An 18,670-nucleotide genomic window follows, 5' to 3' on the forward strand; every position below is an offset into this window, starting at 1 on the left:
AGCCCCTTTTTTGGCCGCTAGCAGCGAAAATCGGTCGATTTTTGGCAGGTAGCGGCGAAATTCGCGCGATTTTTTCCCGCCAGCTGCAAAAATCGCATGGTTTCTGGCCGCTAGCGTCGAAAATAGCGCGGTTTTCGGCCGTTAGCGGCAAAAATCGCCCGATTTTTGGCCGCTAGCGGCAAAAACCGCACGGTTTTTCGCCGCAAGCGGCGAAAATCGCGCTATTTTTGGCCGCTAGCGGCGAAAGTCGCGATTTTTGCTCGCCAGCTGCAAAAATCGCATAGTTTCTGGCCGCTAGGGGCGAAAATCGCGCGATTTTTGGCCGCTAGCGGCGAAATTCGCACGATTTTTGGCCGCTAGCGTCGAAATTTGCACGATTTTTGGCCGCTAGCGGCGAAAATCGCCCCATTTTTGGCCGCTAGCGGCGAAAAGTGCCCGTTTTTTGGCCGCTAGCGGCGAAAATCGGTCGATTTTTGGCAAGTAGCGGCGAAATTCGCGCGATTTTTGCCCGCCAGCTGCAAAAATCGCATGGTTTCTGGCCGCTAGCGTCGAAAACCGCACGGTTTTTGGCCGCAAGCGGCGAAAATCGCGCTATTTTTGGCCGGTAGCGGCGAAAATCGCGATTTTTGCCCGCCAGCTGCAAAAATCGCATAGTTTCTGGGCGCTATGGGCGAAAATCGCGCGATTTTTGGCCGCTAGCGGCGAAATTCGCACGATTTTAATAAATAGCGCGGTTTTCGGCCGTTAGCCGCAAAAATCGCCCGATTTTTGGCCGCTAGAGGCGAAAATCGCGCTATTTTTGGCCGCTAGCGGCGAAAATCGCGCTATTTTTGGCCGGTAGCGGCGAAAATCGCGATTTTTGCCCGCCAGCTGCGAAAATCGCATGTTTTTGGCCGCTAGCGGCGAAAATTGCCCGTTTTTTGGCCGCTAGCGGCGAAAATCGGTCGGTTTTTGGCAGGTAGCGGCGAAATTCGCGCGATTTTCGCCCGCCAGCTGCAAAAACCGCATGGTTTCTGGCCGCTAGCGTCGAAAATAGCGCGATTTTCGGCCGTTAACCGCAAAAACCGCCCGATTTTTGGCCGCTAGCGGCGAAAATCGCACGGTTTTTGGCCGCTAGCGTCGAAAATCGCGCTATTTTTGGCCGGTAGCGGCGAAAATCGCGCTATTTTTGGCCGGTAGCGGCGAAAATCGCGATTTTTGCCCGCCAGCTGCGAAAATCGCATGTTTTTGGCCGCTAGCGGCGAAAATTGCCCGTTTTTTGGCCGCTAGCGGCGAAAATCGGTCGGTTTTTGGCAGGTAGCGGCGAAATTCGCGCGATTTTTGCCCGCCAGCTGCAAAAACCGCATGGTTTCTGGCCGCTAGCGTCGAAAATAGCGCGATTTTCGGCCGTTAACCGCAAAAACCGCCCGATTTTTGGCCGCTAGCGGCGAAAATCGCACGGTTTTTGGCCGCTAGCGTCGAAAATCGCGCTATTTTTGGCCGGTAGCGGTGAAAATCGCGCTATTTTTGGCCGGTAGCGGCGAAAATCGCGATTTTTGCCCGCCAGCTGCGAAAATCGCACGGTTTTTGGCCGGTAGCGGCGAAAATCGCGCTATTTTTGTCCGCCAGCTGCAAAAATCGCAATGTTTCTGGCCGCGAGCGGCGAAAATTTCACGATTTTTGGCCGCTAGCGGCGAAAATCGCCCCATTTTTGGCCGCTAGCGGCGAAAATAGCCCCTTTTTTGGCCGCTAGCGGCGAAAATAGCCCCTTTTTGGCCGCTAGCGGCGAAAATAGCCCCTTTTTTGGCCGCTAGCGGCGAAAATCGGTCGATTTTTGGCAGGTAGCGGCGAAATTCGCGCGATTTTTGCCCGCCAGCTGCAAAAATCGCATGGTTTCTGGCCGCTAGCGTCAAAAATAGCGCGGTTTTCGGCCGTTAGCGGCAAAAATCGCCCGATTTTTGGCCGCTAGCGTCGAAATTTGCACGATTTTTGGCCGCTAGCGTCGAAATTTGCACGATTTTTGGCCGCTAGCGGCGAAAATCGCCCCTTTTTGGCCGCTAGCGGCGAAAAGTGCCCGTTTTTTGGCCGCTAGCGGCGAAAATCGGTCGATTTTTGGCAGGTAGCGGCGAAATTCGCGCGATTTTTGCCCGCCAGCTGCAAAAATCGCATGGTTTCTGGCCGCTAGCGTCGAAAACCGCACGGTTTTTGGCCGCAAGCGGCGAAAATCGCGCTATTTTTGGCCGGTAGCGGCGAAATTCGCGATTTTTGCACGCCAGCTGCGAAAATCGCATGGTTTTTGGCCTCTAGAAGCGAAAATCGCGCTATTTTTGGCCTGTAGTGGCGAAAATCGCGATTTTTGCCCGCCAGCTGCGAAAATCGCATGTTTTTGGCCGCTAGCGGCGAAAATCGCGCTATTTTTGGCCGGTAGCGGCGAAAATCACGCTATTTTTGGCCGGTAGCGGCGAAAATCACGCTATTTTTGGCCGGTAGCGGCGAAAAGAGCGCTATTTTTCCCCGCCAGCTGCAAAAATCGCAAAGTTTCTGGCCGCTAGCGGCGAAAATCGCACGATTTTTGGCCGCTAGCGGCGATAATCGCCCCATTTTTGGCCGCTAGCGGCGAAAATAGCCCCTTTTTTGGCCGCTAGCTGCGAAAATAGCCCCTTTTTTGGCCCCTAGCGGCGAAAATCGGTCGATTTTTGGCAGGTAGCGGCGAAATTCGCGCGATTTTTTCCCGCCAGCTGCAAAAATCGCATGGTTTCTGGCCGCTAGCGTCGAAAATAGCGCGGTTTTCGGCCGTTAGCGGCAAAAATCGCCCGATTTTTGGCCGCTAGCGGCAAAAACCGCACGGTTTTTCGCCGCAAGCGGCGAAAATCGCGCTATTTTTGGCCGCTAGCGGCGAAAGTCGCGATTTTTGCTCGCCAGCTGCAAAAATCGCATAGTTTCTGGCCGCTAGGGGCGAAAATCGCGCGATTTTTGGCCGCTAGCGGCGAAATTCGCACGATTTTTGGCCGCTAGCGTCGAAATTTGCACGATTTTTGGCCGCTAGTGGCGAAAATCGCCCCATTTTTGGCCGCTAGCGGCGAAAAGTGCCCGTTTTTTGGCCGCTAGCGGCGAAAATCGGTCGATTTTTGGCAAGTAGCGGCGAAATTCGCGCGATTTTTGCCCGCCAGCTGCAAAAATCGCATGGTTTCTGGCCGCTAGCGTCGAAAACCGCACGGTTTTTGGCCGCAAGCGGCGAAAATCGCGCTATTTTTGGCCGGTAGCGGCGAAAATCGCGATTTTTGCCCGCCAGCTGCAAAAATCGCATAGTTTCTGGGCGCTATGGGCGAAAATCGCGCGATTTTTGGCCGCTAGCGGCGAAATTCGCACGATTTTAATAAATAGCGCGGTTTTCGGCCGTTAGCCGCAAAAATCGCCCGATTTTTGGCCGCTAGAGGCGAAAATCGCGCTATTTTTGGCCTGTAGTGGCGAAAATCGCGATTTTTGCCCACCAGCTGCGAAAATCGCATGTTTTTGGTCTCTAGCGGCGAAAATCGCGCGGTTTTTGGCCGGTAGCGGCGAAAATCGCGCTATTTTTGCCCGCCAGCTGCAAAAATCGCATAGTTTCTGGCCGCTAGCGGCGAAAATCGCGCGATTTTTGGCCGCTAGCGTCGAAATTTGCACGATTTTTGGCCGCTAGCCGCGAAATTCGCCCCATTTTTGGCCGCTAGCGGCGAAAATAGCCCCTTTTTTGGCCGCTAGCGGCGAAAATCGGTCGAATTTTGGCAGGTAGCGGCGAAATTCGCGCGATTTTTGCCCGCCAGCTGCAAAAATCGCATGCTTTCTGGCCGCTAGCGTCGAAAATACCGCGGTTTTCGGCCGTTAGCCGCAAAATCCGCCCGATTTTTGGCCGCTAGCGGCGAAAATCGCATGGTTTTTGGCCGCTAGCGGCGAAAATCGCTCTATTTTTGGCCGGTAGCGGCGAAAATCACGCTATTTTTGGCCGGTAGCGGCGAAAAGAGCGCTATTTTTGCCCGCCAGCTGCAAAAATCGCAAAGTTTCTGGCCGCTAGCGGCGAAAATCGCACGATTTTTGGCCGCTAGCGGCGATAATCGCCCCATTTTTGGCCGCTAGCGGCGAAAATAGCCCCTTTTTTGGCCGCTAGCGGCGAAAATAGCCCCTTTTTTGGCCGCTAGCGGCGAAAATAGCCCCATTTTTGGCCGCTAGCGGCGAAAATAGCCCCATTTTTGGCCGCTAGCGGCGAAAATAGCCCCTTTTTTGGCCGCTAGCGGCGAAAATCGGTCGATTTTTGGCAGGTAGCGGCGAAATTCTCGCGATTTTTGCCCGCCAGCTGGAAAAATCGCATGGTTTCTGGCCGCTAGCGTCGAAAATAGCGCGGTTTTTGGCCGTTAGCCGCAAAAACCGCACGATTTTTGGCCGCTAGCGGCGAAAATCGCACGCTAGCTCAGAATTCGGCTCAAAAATCACGCTCAGGAGTCAAATTTCCGACATTTCAGACATTTTGAAAACTGCAGGGGGGTTTGGGCAAAATATGACCCATCGCCGTTTTCAGTAATTGGCATATTTTCGGTATAAAAAGTCGTAATTTGAAACTGAAAATAGGTGCAGAGAGTCAGAATTCGGCTCAAAAATCACGCTCAGGCGTCAAATTTCCGACATTTCAGACATTTTGAAAACTGCAGGGGGGTTTGGGCAAAATATGACCCATCGCCGTTTTCAGTAATTGGCATATTTTCGGTATAAAAAGTCGTAATTTGAAACTGAAAATAGGTGCAGAGAGTCAGAATTCGGATAAAAAATCACGCTCAGGAGTCAAATTTCCGACATTCCAGACATTTTGAAAACTGCAGGGGGGTTTGGGCAAAATATGACCCATCGCCGTTTTCAGTAATTGGCATATTTTCGGTATAAAAATTCGTAATTTGAAACTGAAAATAGGTGCATTGAGTCAGAATTCGGATAAAAAAATCACGCTCACGAGTCAAATTTCCGACATTTCAGATATTTTGAAAACTGCAGGGGGGTTTGGGCAAAATATGACCCATCGCCGTTTTCAGTAATTGGCATATTTTCGGTATGAAACGTCGTAATTTGAAACTGAAAATAGGTGCAGAGAGTCAGAATTCGGCTCAAAAATCACGCTGAGTCAAATTTCCGACATTTCAGACATTTTACAAACTGCAGGGGGTTTTGGGCAAAATATGACCCATCGCCGTTTTCAGTAATTGGCATATTTTCGGTATGAAACGTCGTAATTTGAAACTGAAAATAGGTGCAGAGAGTCAGAATTCGGCTCAAAAATCACGCTCAGGAGTCAAATTTCCGACATTTCAGACATTTTGAAAACTGCAGGGGGGTTTGGGCAAAATATTACCCATCGCCGTTTACCGTAATTGGCATATTTTCGGTATGAAACGTCGTAATTTGAAACTGAAAATAGGTGCAGAGAGTCAGAATTCGGCTCAAAAATCACGCTCAGGTGTCAAATTTCCGACATTTTAGACATTTTGAAAACTGCAGGGGGGTTTGGGCAAAATATGACCCATCGCCGTTTTCAGTAATTGGCATATTTTCGGTATAAAAAGTCGTAATTTGAAACTGAAAATAGGTGCAGAGAGTCAGAATTCGGATAAAAAATCACGCTCAGGAGTCAAATTTCCGACATTTCAGACATTTTGAAAACTGCAGGGGGGTTTGGGCAAAATATGACCCATCGCCGTTTTCAGTAATTGGCATATTTTCGGTATTAAACGTCGTAATTTGAAACTGAAAATAGGTGCAGAGAGTCAGAATTCGGATAAAGAATCACGCTCAGGAGTCAAATTTCCGACATTTCAGACATTTTGAAAACTGCAGGGGGTTTGGGCAAAATATGACCCATCACCGTTTTCAGTAATTGGCATATTTTCGGTATAAAAAGTCGTAATTTGAAACTGAAAATAGGTGCAGAGAGTCAGAATTCGGCTCAAAAATCACGCTCAGGAGTCAAATTTCCGACATTTCAGACATTTTAAAAAATGCAGGGGGGTTTGGGCAAAATATGACCCATCGCTGTTTTCAGTAATTGGCATATTTTCGGTATAAAAAGTCGTAATTTGAAACAGAAAACAGGTGCAGAGAGACAGAATTCGGCTCAAAAATCACGCTCAGGAGTCAAATTTCCGACATTTCAGACATTTTGAAAACTGCAGGGGGATAAATATGTATTTGTGCAAGTTGTGTAATAATTATGAAAGATGTGTAATATTTGTGAAAGTTGTGTATTAATTGCGCATGTTGTGTAATTGCACATGGAGGAATTGTTTATTTATACCTTTGTGTATTGTCATTGTGCAAGTTGAGTAATTATATAGCAAGTTTTCTTGTATTAATTGTGCAAAGATGTATAATAATTACACAAATTGTGTAATAATTGTCCATGTTTTATAATAATTTTTGTGCTAATAGTGCATTTATGCAAGTTGTGTTTTTAATTTGTTGAAGTGGAACTGGCGCGACTGTATTTTTTGTGTGCAAATTGTGTATTTTGTGTAAGCTCTGTAATCTGAAAAAATAGACCTTAATGGTGTAAGTGTATTTTGGTTTATGAGACAATGTATGAGTATTTTGTGAAAATTATGTATGTGGAATTGTCCAATTTTAGTGAAAGCGCATTTTTGATTGTCTAAATGCATAAGCATTTTGATATATTTGTGCAAATACCATACTTTATGTAAATGTCATACTCTGATTGTACATGCAATATTGTGTAAATGGTATATTTGTGTGTGCAACTGACATTTTGTATGAAAATGTCATATTTTTGTGTGATGGTATATTTTGAGTGTAAATAATATATTTTGTGCATAAATGGCATATTTGGCGTGTAAATGCTGTATTTTCTGTGCATGGCATAAATCACATCTGATTAATGGGGGAAATGGTGGCAAAAACTATGCTATTCTCTATGAATGTATAGGTTGTGGAGTATGCAGGCGATGAGTCACAATAACGTGGCTAAAGTATGTGGAGTTGTGGCTAAAGTTGTGGAGTATGTGTAGGTGTGTATGCATGTATTTGCGAGTGTTGGTTTAGAAACAAGTTACCTGATTTGCGTAGCAAGAGTAGGATTTTTTTTTGAGGTGTAGAAATGATTAGCCTATGAATATAGTGGCTAGCATCCAGCTGAGTTGCTAGATGGATGAATTGAGGTGCGACATTTGGATAGCTATTTGATGGATGTGAGGACAGTTGACTACCCAATGAACACAGCCACTAATTCGCTGTGCTGCCAGATGTGTGGTAACTAATTCTGGATTATAGTAGAATATCTAGCTATAGGGTTTCATAATTGTTGTTGTGGATAAAACTAGAATGAGAGCTATTTATTAAAACTATTATTGTAAACTAATACTTTAAGTGGGATCCCTTGGTTGTTTTAAGCATAGGGCGGACATGAATGAGATTGGATGGAAATATATAGGAGCTGCCTCGTATGGGCCAATAGGACTTCTGCAGTTACCTGTATTCTGATGTTCAGCTCACCTGCTATGCTGCCAGATGTACGATTCTGCTTAAATTGCAGTACAACATTTGGGCTGCTGTTATACTTTTGAACTTATCACTGAATAATGATTACAGTTGTGGTTGACTAAAATGTATATTCTTAATCCTCTGATTAGGTTAGGTGGGGATGGATAGTCTAGTCATTTTTAATAATAACATCATTGAAATTGAAATTGAAATTGAAATAAGTTTATTGAGGTAAAATACACACAAAGGGATGAGGTAGCTCAAGCTATTCTCACCCCATTCAGTACAACGTGTTAATATATACATATACACACATCACAAATAAACACATTACCAAACATTCTGAGAGGTAAAAATATACATTTCCTCCCTCACAAGTAGTATGGTATCAGACGTACACACAAATACTTTTATGACCTAGGTATACTGTATAGACAATTTGCAAGACACCTGCAGATAATTCAACAAAATATTACAATCTTGGTGATAATAACATCAAATACAGTACATATACATATACCGGCCGTTGAAAAAAGCAAAACGGCCGGTACTTGTCATACTTTATACTACTGTCGACAACCGGGGCGCGGGGTGTAGCTAATCCCCGACATCATCTCAAGGTAACCTCAAGGAGGAAAAGTAGGTCGGGAGTCTGTAAATCTGACAACCGACAGGTAAGAAAGACAGAGTCTAAGAGCTAACAGCTCCATCCTGTAGGCACAAATAGTAAATTTAATATTAAACACACACACACACACACACACACACACACACACACACACACACACACACACACACACACACACACACACACACACACACACACACACTCACACACACTCACACTTCCCCCTTCTCCCCCCACCCCCCTCTTCCTCCCCAATTTTCTAATGCATTGATCTCCAACATATTATGGGTAAAGAGCACCTCTGCCACCAGTCTGGCCAAGCCGCCACCCTAAGCCCATCTTTACCTCAAAATTGATATATAAATAATAATATCGAAGGGGGAGAAGCTCCTCTAATTGCCATCAAGAGAACAAAAATATTTTTCTTCTGCCTCTATTTAGAGCTTTGAGGCAGTTTGTGGGGAGGTGGTGCGTGACTTAATTACACGGGGCACTAAAAGGGGGTTAGAGTGCATCGCTAAGATACGAGGGTGTTGCTATGGTGACCATAGAGCAGACTGCGTTGCTATGGTGACCATAGAGCAGACTGCGTTGCTATGGTGACCATAGAGCAGACTGCGTTGCTATGGTGACCATAGAGCAGACTGCGTTGCTATGGTGACCATAGAGCAGACTGCGTTGCTATGGTGACCATAGAGCAAACTGCTTTGTTGTGGCCTTATACGTTATAATGACTGCAGGATGGCTGCTATTCTTATTATACGTTATCAACACAAACTTTCTCAAATAATTTCATCTCCCGAAAAGGTTCCACACACGGAGGACGTCCAGGGGAAAGGTTGTACGCTCACCCACAAGTCAACATCACCCACTTACAATCACCCATGTACAATCACCCATGTACAATCACCCATGTACAATCACCCATGTACAATACGAAGCTCGTGTACAGTGTTGGTGGTCGTGGTGCTGAAGGGTACAGTGTTGGTAGTGTTATGGTGTTATTATACCAACTCTGCTTGCTTGCAGTTAAGAAGTCATGGCAGTCTTGTGCAAACAGACCAATGATATTTGAGGTAATCACTATTACTCGGCTACTAAGAGGAAAGACACTTGATGGTAATTGGCTATTTGACAGAGAGGTTTTAATCTTATAATTTGTGTTGCGCTCCTGTTTAATTCAGGGAAACACTTTTGACAGTGACAAGTTGCAGAGGAAAGCTGCAATATTGTCATGGTCGTCAATATCTGATATGATAATGATTAACGATATTGCTGCGTGTTGAAGTGCTCAGAGGAAGGGAGTGGAGAGATAGTGAAGGGAAGGAAGAGAGAGAAAGGGAAGAGAAAGAAAACGGTCTATGTAAGCTTTTATCTGTTCACTTTCTGATACTTTCCGCAGCCACATATTATATCTGACCTCACATTAGGAGCCTAGCACGCGGGAAATTAAACTATACCCAAACTAATATTTCCCGCTATTTGGTCCATCAATCATCCGGACGACACAATCCGCTTAAGCGATAATCCCATAAAAACCCGTTGTGGCAAATGGAGCAATGGTAGAAAGCCAGTATTTGAATAGTTACGATGTGAAGCATGTTAGTGGTGCGGGCCAGCTTGCTACTGCACACACATTTGTACAAGAGTACATTATAAATGCGACTTTCTATTCCACCAATGAGTCGAAAAGTAACGTACTAACTTTTGTAGATATTATTTTCCAAGTATAAACAGGTTTTGTTTACATCCCAGGTTTAGATTTATTAGATTTTTTCATAGATTACGTCTGGTTATGTAAATTGTTTTGGTTCGGTTGATGTAGGTGGTGTTTACAACATGTCTCGAACCATCAAAGCTTCGACCACAACGACGCTAAACAAAGTACAAAGACGACTGTTGCTACGTAGAAGACCCTTCTCACGACTTATCAATCATCAGCTTTTAAGTGGTCTCGCCTAATCAGCAGCGTATGAACCTAGATATTCCATCTACGCCAAGGTAGTGTCATTATTAGGGTGTTTTTAATTTCACTAAAGCATCACAATTTGTACACTTCATAGTGTACAGTATGTTGTACACATAGCTTAAAACAATTGTGTTTTAAGTGTGAAGACAATGTCTGCAGTGACAGCAGTCACCCACATGCTAATGCACTGAATATGACAAGTGTCATTTTCATATGATTTGCTAAATATATAATTAAATAAAGGGATGCAGTGTATTTACATTCAGAGTGTGCCATCGGTGCCTACATACTCACTCACACACATTTATATCAAAATTCTAATACAATTGGAAACAACAAAGTGTTCAGTTTACCCCCCCCCCCCCACCTTCTGTCTCTTCCAGCCCACCTACACACACACACACACACACACAAAACACACACACACACACACACACACACACACACACACACACACACACACACACAAAACACACACACACACACACACACACACACACACACACACACACACACACAAAACTAATAAATATATTAACAGCTCTACGGATGTAATTAGACCGGTCACAACTAAACCCACCATAAGGTAATTGTTTAAAATAATCTCTCCTTCACCCGATCAGGCACAGCAGGCTAATGTGCTACTCTTTAACCACACACACGTCTCTGATAAGAGTACCTGCCGCGACGGAGCCCGGGGGCCTAGAGTAAACACTGTCCCTTCTTCCGCAGGTAACAGCTTCCGCTGCGACAGGCGCCTCAGCTGGATGTTTACCCTCCGCAACACTACCAAGAGCGTGTCTGTGCGCAGGAACCTGGACGAGGTCATCTGCTATCTGGAGGGCACCACCTTACCGCCGAGGCTAGTCGAGGACGAGACAGTGACCCCAGCCTACGAGACTACTACACTAGGCATAGGTGAGTACAAGCCAGGTGTCAGGGAGGGTATGGTGTTAGGGGAACAAGGTGTTCAGTGGGACAGGAAGGCAGCAAGCTAAGAGGAAGGGCAGTTACACACACAAGATATTTTGATATTTTTGGCCAGACTGGACGCATGTGTTGGGTAAGTGGCATGAACCTGAAAAAAGGGAGATTCCTTGCAGAAAGGTTAGTGGGATGGGTAAACTTGGGAAAGGTAGATTAGTTGGGAAGAAAATTAACTGGCTCAGGATTTTAGTTGAGTTGGGTACTCCAGATAAATCTAAGTTTACATCAAACAAAGCAAGATTGTTTTACATAAACAAGGCAGGGCAGTTTAACTAAACATAATAATCAAACAAGACACATACCAGATCCCTACTCCATACCAGAGAGTGGTACCAAGCTTCACTCGAAAGGAACGACAAAAAGAGGATGCTCTGGAGGAAGAGAGAGATTACCAAGAAGGCCAAAAGAACGGAGTGTGGACAGAATATGGCATCTTCAGGTGGTGTCGTATGCCTTTTCCGGGTCAACAATGACAGCAACCACGGACGTCTTCCCAGCAAAGGCAAGCAGTTCATTAGGACATCAGTCGTGATGCGACACTTGCAAAAGCCAAATTGAGTAGGGAAGAGGCGGTGATAGCATTCCAGTAACCACATCAGACGGAATTGACCTTAAGTGCAAAAGAGTTTGTAGACGCAACTCGTTAGAGCAATGGGGGCAGAAGTCTTTAGGGGATGACCCTAGCAAACCAGATTTCCGAATAGGAAGGACAACCACCTCAAGCCAGTCCTCATTGACAGACGACGACTCCCAGACATGGTTATTCAGTAAACACTGAAACGTGCAAGGAGGGAGATGATGAAACATCTCACAATGAATATCTGAACCTGCCGCCTTAAAACCACAGAGGGCCAGGGCAGACTGGAGTTCTGAGAGAGAGAGAGAGAGAGAGAGAGAGAGAGAGAGAGAGAGAGAGAGAGAGAGAGAGAGAGAGAGAGAGAGAATCGTTACAGGAAAGCTGAATATGAGTGCGAAAATCTAAGGGACAAGATTCAAGAAGGGGCTTATGAGTAAGGCGAGGAGGAGGAAGATGAGAACCGGAGCTAACAGTCAATAAAAGCGTCCCCTCGCTCGACAACGTTGGGTACAACAGTTCTACGGGCGAGTGTGCGCACCTCCCCAAACACCCGGCGTCAAAACAGAAGAAGATATCGGAAAGAACATTCAAGAATGGCAAATAGGCAGCAGGAAGGGATCAATCCTAAAAGGAGAAGAGGTGGGGAAGAAAACCAAATATGAGGAAGTGGTAAAATCTACCAGCAAAATTAGAGAGAACAAAAGCAGGAGCATAAGGCTTTAAAAGTACAGGACGACAAGCCGTCCTTGGAGTGTGATGCAAAGAGCATCACACTCCGGCAACCGCCCACCAAGCCCCCTCACGATGGCAACAGGCTAGAAAGGGAGGGGAAGGATAGGTTAAAGTTAGGTATCATTATGTTTGAATACAGTACACTATTCTCAAAAATGGGAAATATGGAATCTGAAAACTATAAGCATGCAATGAATTCCATTTATAGAAAATAAAATTCTTTAGACCATTTCAAAGAAAGCGTGTTTTGCATATACTTTGTATATTTTACACGAACTGTTTATAATACAATTAAGTTATAACTTCAGAGTATTGTGTGTTTAGGACAAAGGTTCACCCGTTAGTATACGTGTTGACTATTACTGGAACTGTAATATGCTTTCAGACCATCACAAATATCTAAGATAACAATCCAAGTTGTTGTTTGAATCCAAATCTCATTGTAATGGATTTGGTCTGAGGATGGGCTTCATATGTTACATTGGTATCAGGTTATTTCCTCAGAAATCCTAGAAAATTCAGCTGAATCATGTAGGATTCTCAGAAGTATCCAGCGTGCAGGTTCGAGTCCTCATCACTACTACGATTTTAAAATTGTAGTAGCCATGAGGATCGGCTATTATGATAAAATATTGTGTTCCATGGTCAAAGAAGGCAGAGTTGTACACCCAAATATGACACGAGATCAGCGGTGAAATAGTTATATAAAATCTATAAATGTTGCTTTAACTATCAAATTTAACTACCCAAGAGTAGTGTAGTTTTAAGTCACCCTGACAAGTATTAACTATTTCACCTGCCTGAAAATCATATTTGCTATTATAAATGTGCTGGCGATATATCACATTATCGTGGCTGAAGATAGGAATGACCAAACCACACATCAGAAAGTGAAGAAACTACGAAGTTTCGGTCCGTCCTGGACCATTATACAGTCGCTCATACGACTTTATAATGGTCCAGGACAAACTGGAACGACGTCGTTTCCCCATCATCAGATGTGTGGTTTGATGATCATGTTATATAAATAATTCATTTATTAGTCATTCGACGCCAATCTTAGAAAAATGGGAATTATTGAATAGTATAATAATCTTGTTGTTGTCATTCTAGGTCCCGTGATGAGGTTGCTGGCACTGCGCGAGTCTGAGCTCCCCGACCCTATGATGCGCTGGATGCAGACAGCCGACCCGGACTGTGAGGAGGGTGAGGAAGGGCAGGACGGGACTACTCAAGGCGAGGCCTCAGACAAGCACGACAGAAGACGAGGTGATCGCACCCGGAACAATGGACAGAAACGCGCTAACCAGAAGAACAAGACCCAGAATGACATGCCCCCAGGTGAGGAAGTGACAAACCCTGAATCAGGCGGGCCCCTGGCAGAGGCCCAGCCTCCAGCGCCTGTCCAAGAGTCCCGGGCTTACGACAATGCCTCCAAGACGAGCCACACTGCCCTCGCCCCTCTCATCGCTCTCTGCGTCACCCTCCTCCACGCACGTCCGCACTGAGATCTCCGACAACATGCAATATGAAACATTAAAAGTATTGTTATCTTAGTGACGTTTGTCAAGTGACAGTATCCAGCAACTGTTACACTGTCAGGGGTTAAGAAATTTTGCACGATTCGATCCTAAAAGGATGATTCGAGTTCGAATGTTAATGAGCTATGTAAAATTATGGGTATTTGTAAATACATATACATATATATATAGAGAGAGAGAGATTAAGAAAGTCATTTTGTAAGACAATTCTCTATTATGGACGTGCCAAAGTATATATTATTGAAAAAATATATATATCCCAAAATGCTTCACAAGATGATTTTATAAAAAAGTGTTTAATACACACAAACAATGAGTAGCTGTGTCCCTTGCCTTACATCCTCAACCCCAAGACCTCAGCTGGGGTTAAGAATGCGCTACAGACATAATCATCGCCAATTCAAATGTACCCTTTTGTACTGTCAAAACATATTGATTCGAGAAAGTACACAGTTTATTACAGAGGAAAGTAGATCACTTGAGATATATTCTGAAGCTAGGCCAAGATACACGACTGTAATCTCCATAGTATCATTAATGTTATATATTAACGTGTTCTAGTTCAGTGTGTACAAATGAATTGCCTGGCTTGGCAGTTGATAAAGGGGAAAAAAAAAATTCTCTCGACCTCAGACCTTCCTGATCTTCTCTTGTTCCTTTGCGTTAAATGCTACCGAAGGCTATATGGACTTGGTTTGCATTTCTTCCTGCCACGGTTGATGTATAGTGTACGTACAGTATATTATAGCCTCAATCAACTTTATATTCCATCAATCTGTGTTCTCCTTCAGTTTGGCCAGCAAGTGATCAACTGTCAGAGTATGTAGATGATCCAGTGTGAGAGTAAATGAAAGCTGTATGACTATACCATACTCCACCAGTGTGTACATAGCCTTGTGTGTGTGACTGAACTATATTTTCATACTAAGATGTTACCGTGGGTATATATACAGTAGTTACCGCCCTCCCGCACCTACTTTATACATGCAATACTTAATTCATTTGACCTCGAGTGACGGCTTTTATGTGCTTGTTTTCAGCCTTGGACAAGTTCGTTTCTTCCATCCTGTAACCCTCCCCATTTAACCCCCTCCCCCCCCCCATTTAGAAACAAAATAAAACAATTTTTGTATCATTTTGGAATGATCAATAATTATGCAGTAAATGTAAAAATAAGACTAAATAATTCTTCGTGAAAATATTCATTAATATATATGACAAAAGTTTTGGGTGAGATGGGTATAAATTGGGTATGAAAACATAAGAATGTAAGTAACTACAGAAGGCCTATTAGCCCATACTTTCTCTTCCTGTTTCTATGTTAGTTCGGGGATCTTGAAGTGGGTAGAATATAGTTATGCGTTAATTGGCTGTTGATTGCTTGTGTTGACTTTTTTATGTGTAGTGTCTCGCTGATATCGAGTCTCCTGTTATCATTGTATCTATCGATGATTCCTGTGTTGCTTGTTAAGATTTCTCTAGATTTCTCTGTTAAAAGAGAAATCTTAACAAGCAACACAGGAATCATCGATAGATACAGCAATAGCAGGAGACTCGACATCAGCGAGACACTACACATCAAAAAGTCAACACCAGCAATCAACAGCCAATTAACGCATAACTATATTCTACCAACTTCAAGACCCCGAACCAACATAGAAGCAGCAAGAGAAAGTATGGGCTAATAGGCCTTCTGTAGTTGCTTACATTCTTAAGTTTTCATACCCAATATATATATATATATATATATATATATATATATATATATATATATATATATATATATATATATATATATATATATATATATATATATATATATATAGTGTGTGTGCAAATTAACAAAAATTATCGTTGGTTCTTTGTACTTTCCTCAGGTCCTGTAACGTTCACTGCCTTGTTTGCTTGTTTTTTACTTAGATTATTTTGCATTGTTATTTTAATATTCAAACTTCTTGAACCAAAATTAACAAATTCATATATGAATTTCTTATATTATTTTGTCAATTTATAACGACAAATTACACTACAATAAGTGTATGCAAACGATATGAATGTTAAATATTTTTTTAACAAAGCATAAAGTAAACATTAGTTTTTATGTTTAGAACTTCTGGCTTTATGTTTTTTCTTAAAATGTCAAGTGGAAAGTTGAAATGTTTTAGTAAAAATTGTTCATTATATCGTAAAATTGCTGGTTTTGGTTAGATCGACGACTTCTACACCCGAAAATATTGCCTTTCCTAATATGCATATTTAACTTCAAATGTCAATAGTGGGATGACTGGTGTTGCTTATTTGTAAATAGATGCCTCATTATAGTTTTTTATATTGCAAGAGAAAATAGACTGCTACTGTACTAGATGACTTCAACAGACTTTATCTTGAAATGCCCACTAGTTACTACCCACTGCACAGTACACACTATTTTGCTGTAACTTCAGAGACGCCTGTATGATTGATGCAACGTCTGTACAGAAATCTTTAGCAAAAGTTTAACACTACTCTAATATTTTTTAATTTGATCCAACTGGCTTTAAGTCAAGTATCTTTTATTTTATGTGTTTTAACAGACTAAAACCTATTGACCATGTTAAATCTATTTAATACTGTAAACAGTCTTTAGTGCACTAGTTTTACTTTTGTTAAGAAATAAGTCAAATTCAGCAGATGGCCCTCAGTGTACATTAGACGAGCATTGTGGTAGTTGACACGGAACTATGCGTTAAAGGCAAAGCTGTAGATCTAACTTTTTTTCAGTGAAAGAATTCAGTAATTAAGCTCATGGCTTAGCAGTGATTCCACTCTTAAGGCCTCTTGAATGTAATTATATAGAAAAATATGCGAGTTTTACTTATACAGTATATGTATATAATATCCGATGTAGTTATTGTAGCTACATCTATGTAAATACTGTATCCTAATAATATAGGCGACGAGCAAGTCTGATTTTTCAGTTGCTAAAACTCACGTATTTTGTAGGAACTTCAGGTTAAACATGAGAGGTGGTCAGCTTGCAAAACTTGTTCAAAATAGCCCCATAAGGCACATTAAACTGTCATACTTGGTAGGATTTATGAGCCTTATTTACTTGTAATAAATTTCCAACAATTTTAAGTTTCTATTCGATGGAAACAGCAAAATACTTTAGCCATCATTGGTTTTATAATGTTAATGGATATGCCGTACTGACTGTGCTTTGTAAATTGTAATCAGAAAGTCTACCGTTGGGAAGGACAATTCATTACCAGACTTTATAAAGTCTTTATAAAGTCACTAAACCAATCACCAGGTGCCTCTCTTGCCTCTGACCAAGGGCGGGTCTCCATACATAAAACTTGTTGGACTCTTAACATTGCCAACATAGATTTCTATTGTCTTCTGTAGAGTCATTTGCACGTGGAGACAAGATGGAAACAACATAACTATAGACACCTGCTATTTTATTATATATCATACAATTAACATTAAATTGTATGATATATATATTTTAACATTAAACCTCCACCAGTGTAACTGGAAATCTGTCTAAATGTTTTGATTTGTATCGTGCAAAAGTATGCCACTGTGCCCTTAATAGCTGAACTATCCATGTAATCAAATTTTTCTTTACGAGTTGACACCCAAGAACAACCTAACAGCCCTCTAGAAATGCCTTGTGGACAACTCTGGTACCTTTTCAGATGATTTTTTTTTGTGTATAGAAATATACATTGGTGGTTCACCTCACAATCAGTGAAAGAGATGATAGCCAATTTACTGATATAGTTTGAAGTTGTATTTGACATTGTTAGTATATAATTTGGAGGATAATACAAGCATGTCCCCTGCTAATGCTTTTGATTCAAGTAATCTCGTAAAAGATTATCTATCACGTACTGAACTAAACAGACAGGATTAAGTAATGCTGCTTGCTTCCACTGACTGCAAAAAAATCAATTTGATCTAATCAAAGAAATTTTGTAGAGTACCTTTACAGCTGGATCCCAGATCATGAGCTGAGTTAATCATTATACTAAAGACGAGACCATTTGGAGTACCAGTCAAAATGTTTTTCTTGTTTTTTGTTCACACTGTATTAAATAAGGTTTCGGCCCAGACATCATACACATGCAGCATAAAACAATTACTGTACAGACACTTGAAAAGCTGATGATTGATTGTGGTGTATTCCACTCATTGTATTCATTGCTATTAAAAACTACATACAAGGACACCCATTTGTGATCTGTGTGCCAGCTGTACAGAGGCAAAAAAAACGATTTTTATAAAAATAAAAAATTAAAAAATATTAGCCATACATATTACAAAAAATAAAAATAAAGAGCTTGTTGTTATTTCATACAAAATGTGTCTTCGATACTAGCCAGCCTATGAACTAGTTTTTGGCCTAGTTCCGCGGCTTGCTAGTGCTAGTCATCCGACTAGAATGAATGTTTATTAGTGCAGATGTATATGCAGCATATTGGTTATACTGTGTGCAAATTATTTCTTGTTTAATAAAATAGTATCGTGGAAATTGTTTTGTTTCAGTTCTTCATGATCAACAATTACAATTCTGACCTCCCTATTTATGAGATGTTAAACCAATTTATAAGATGCTGAGCTATTTGTAGTCATCAGATTATGTCAGAAGATTAATTAGTGTTACAAAACTTGTATATATATGCTGCTCATAATAAATACAAATACAGCATAATATAACTGAAATTATAATTCAAACTAAAACACAATCGACTTGAGAG

The 18,670-nt window shown here is 42.3% G+C and overlaps 1 protein-coding gene across 1 annotated transcript; it reads left to right on the plus strand.

Moving 5' to 3' along the window:
• The first annotated feature begins 10,801 nt into the window (after nucleotides 1–10,801).
• On the plus strand, nucleotides 10,802–18,444 carry LOC138365515 (uncharacterized). Its single transcript, XM_069325826.1, has 2 exons — nucleotides 10,802–11,006; nucleotides 13,498–18,444. The coding sequence occupies exons 1-2, from the start codon at nucleotides 10,856–10,858 to the stop codon at nucleotides 13,890–13,892; spliced, it is 546 nt and encodes a 181-aa protein (XP_069181927.1). The 5' UTR covers nucleotides 10,802–10,855; the 3' UTR covers nucleotides 13,893–18,444.
• Nucleotides 18,445–18,670: the final 226 nt, after the last annotated feature.

Source organism: Procambarus clarkii, chromosome 17, assembly GCF_040958095.1.
Source record: "Procambarus clarkii isolate CNS0578487 chromosome 17, FALCON_Pclarkii_2.0, whole genome shotgun sequence".
NCBI classification, from domain to species: Eukaryota; Metazoa; Arthropoda; class Malacostraca; order Decapoda; family Cambaridae; genus Procambarus; species Procambarus clarkii.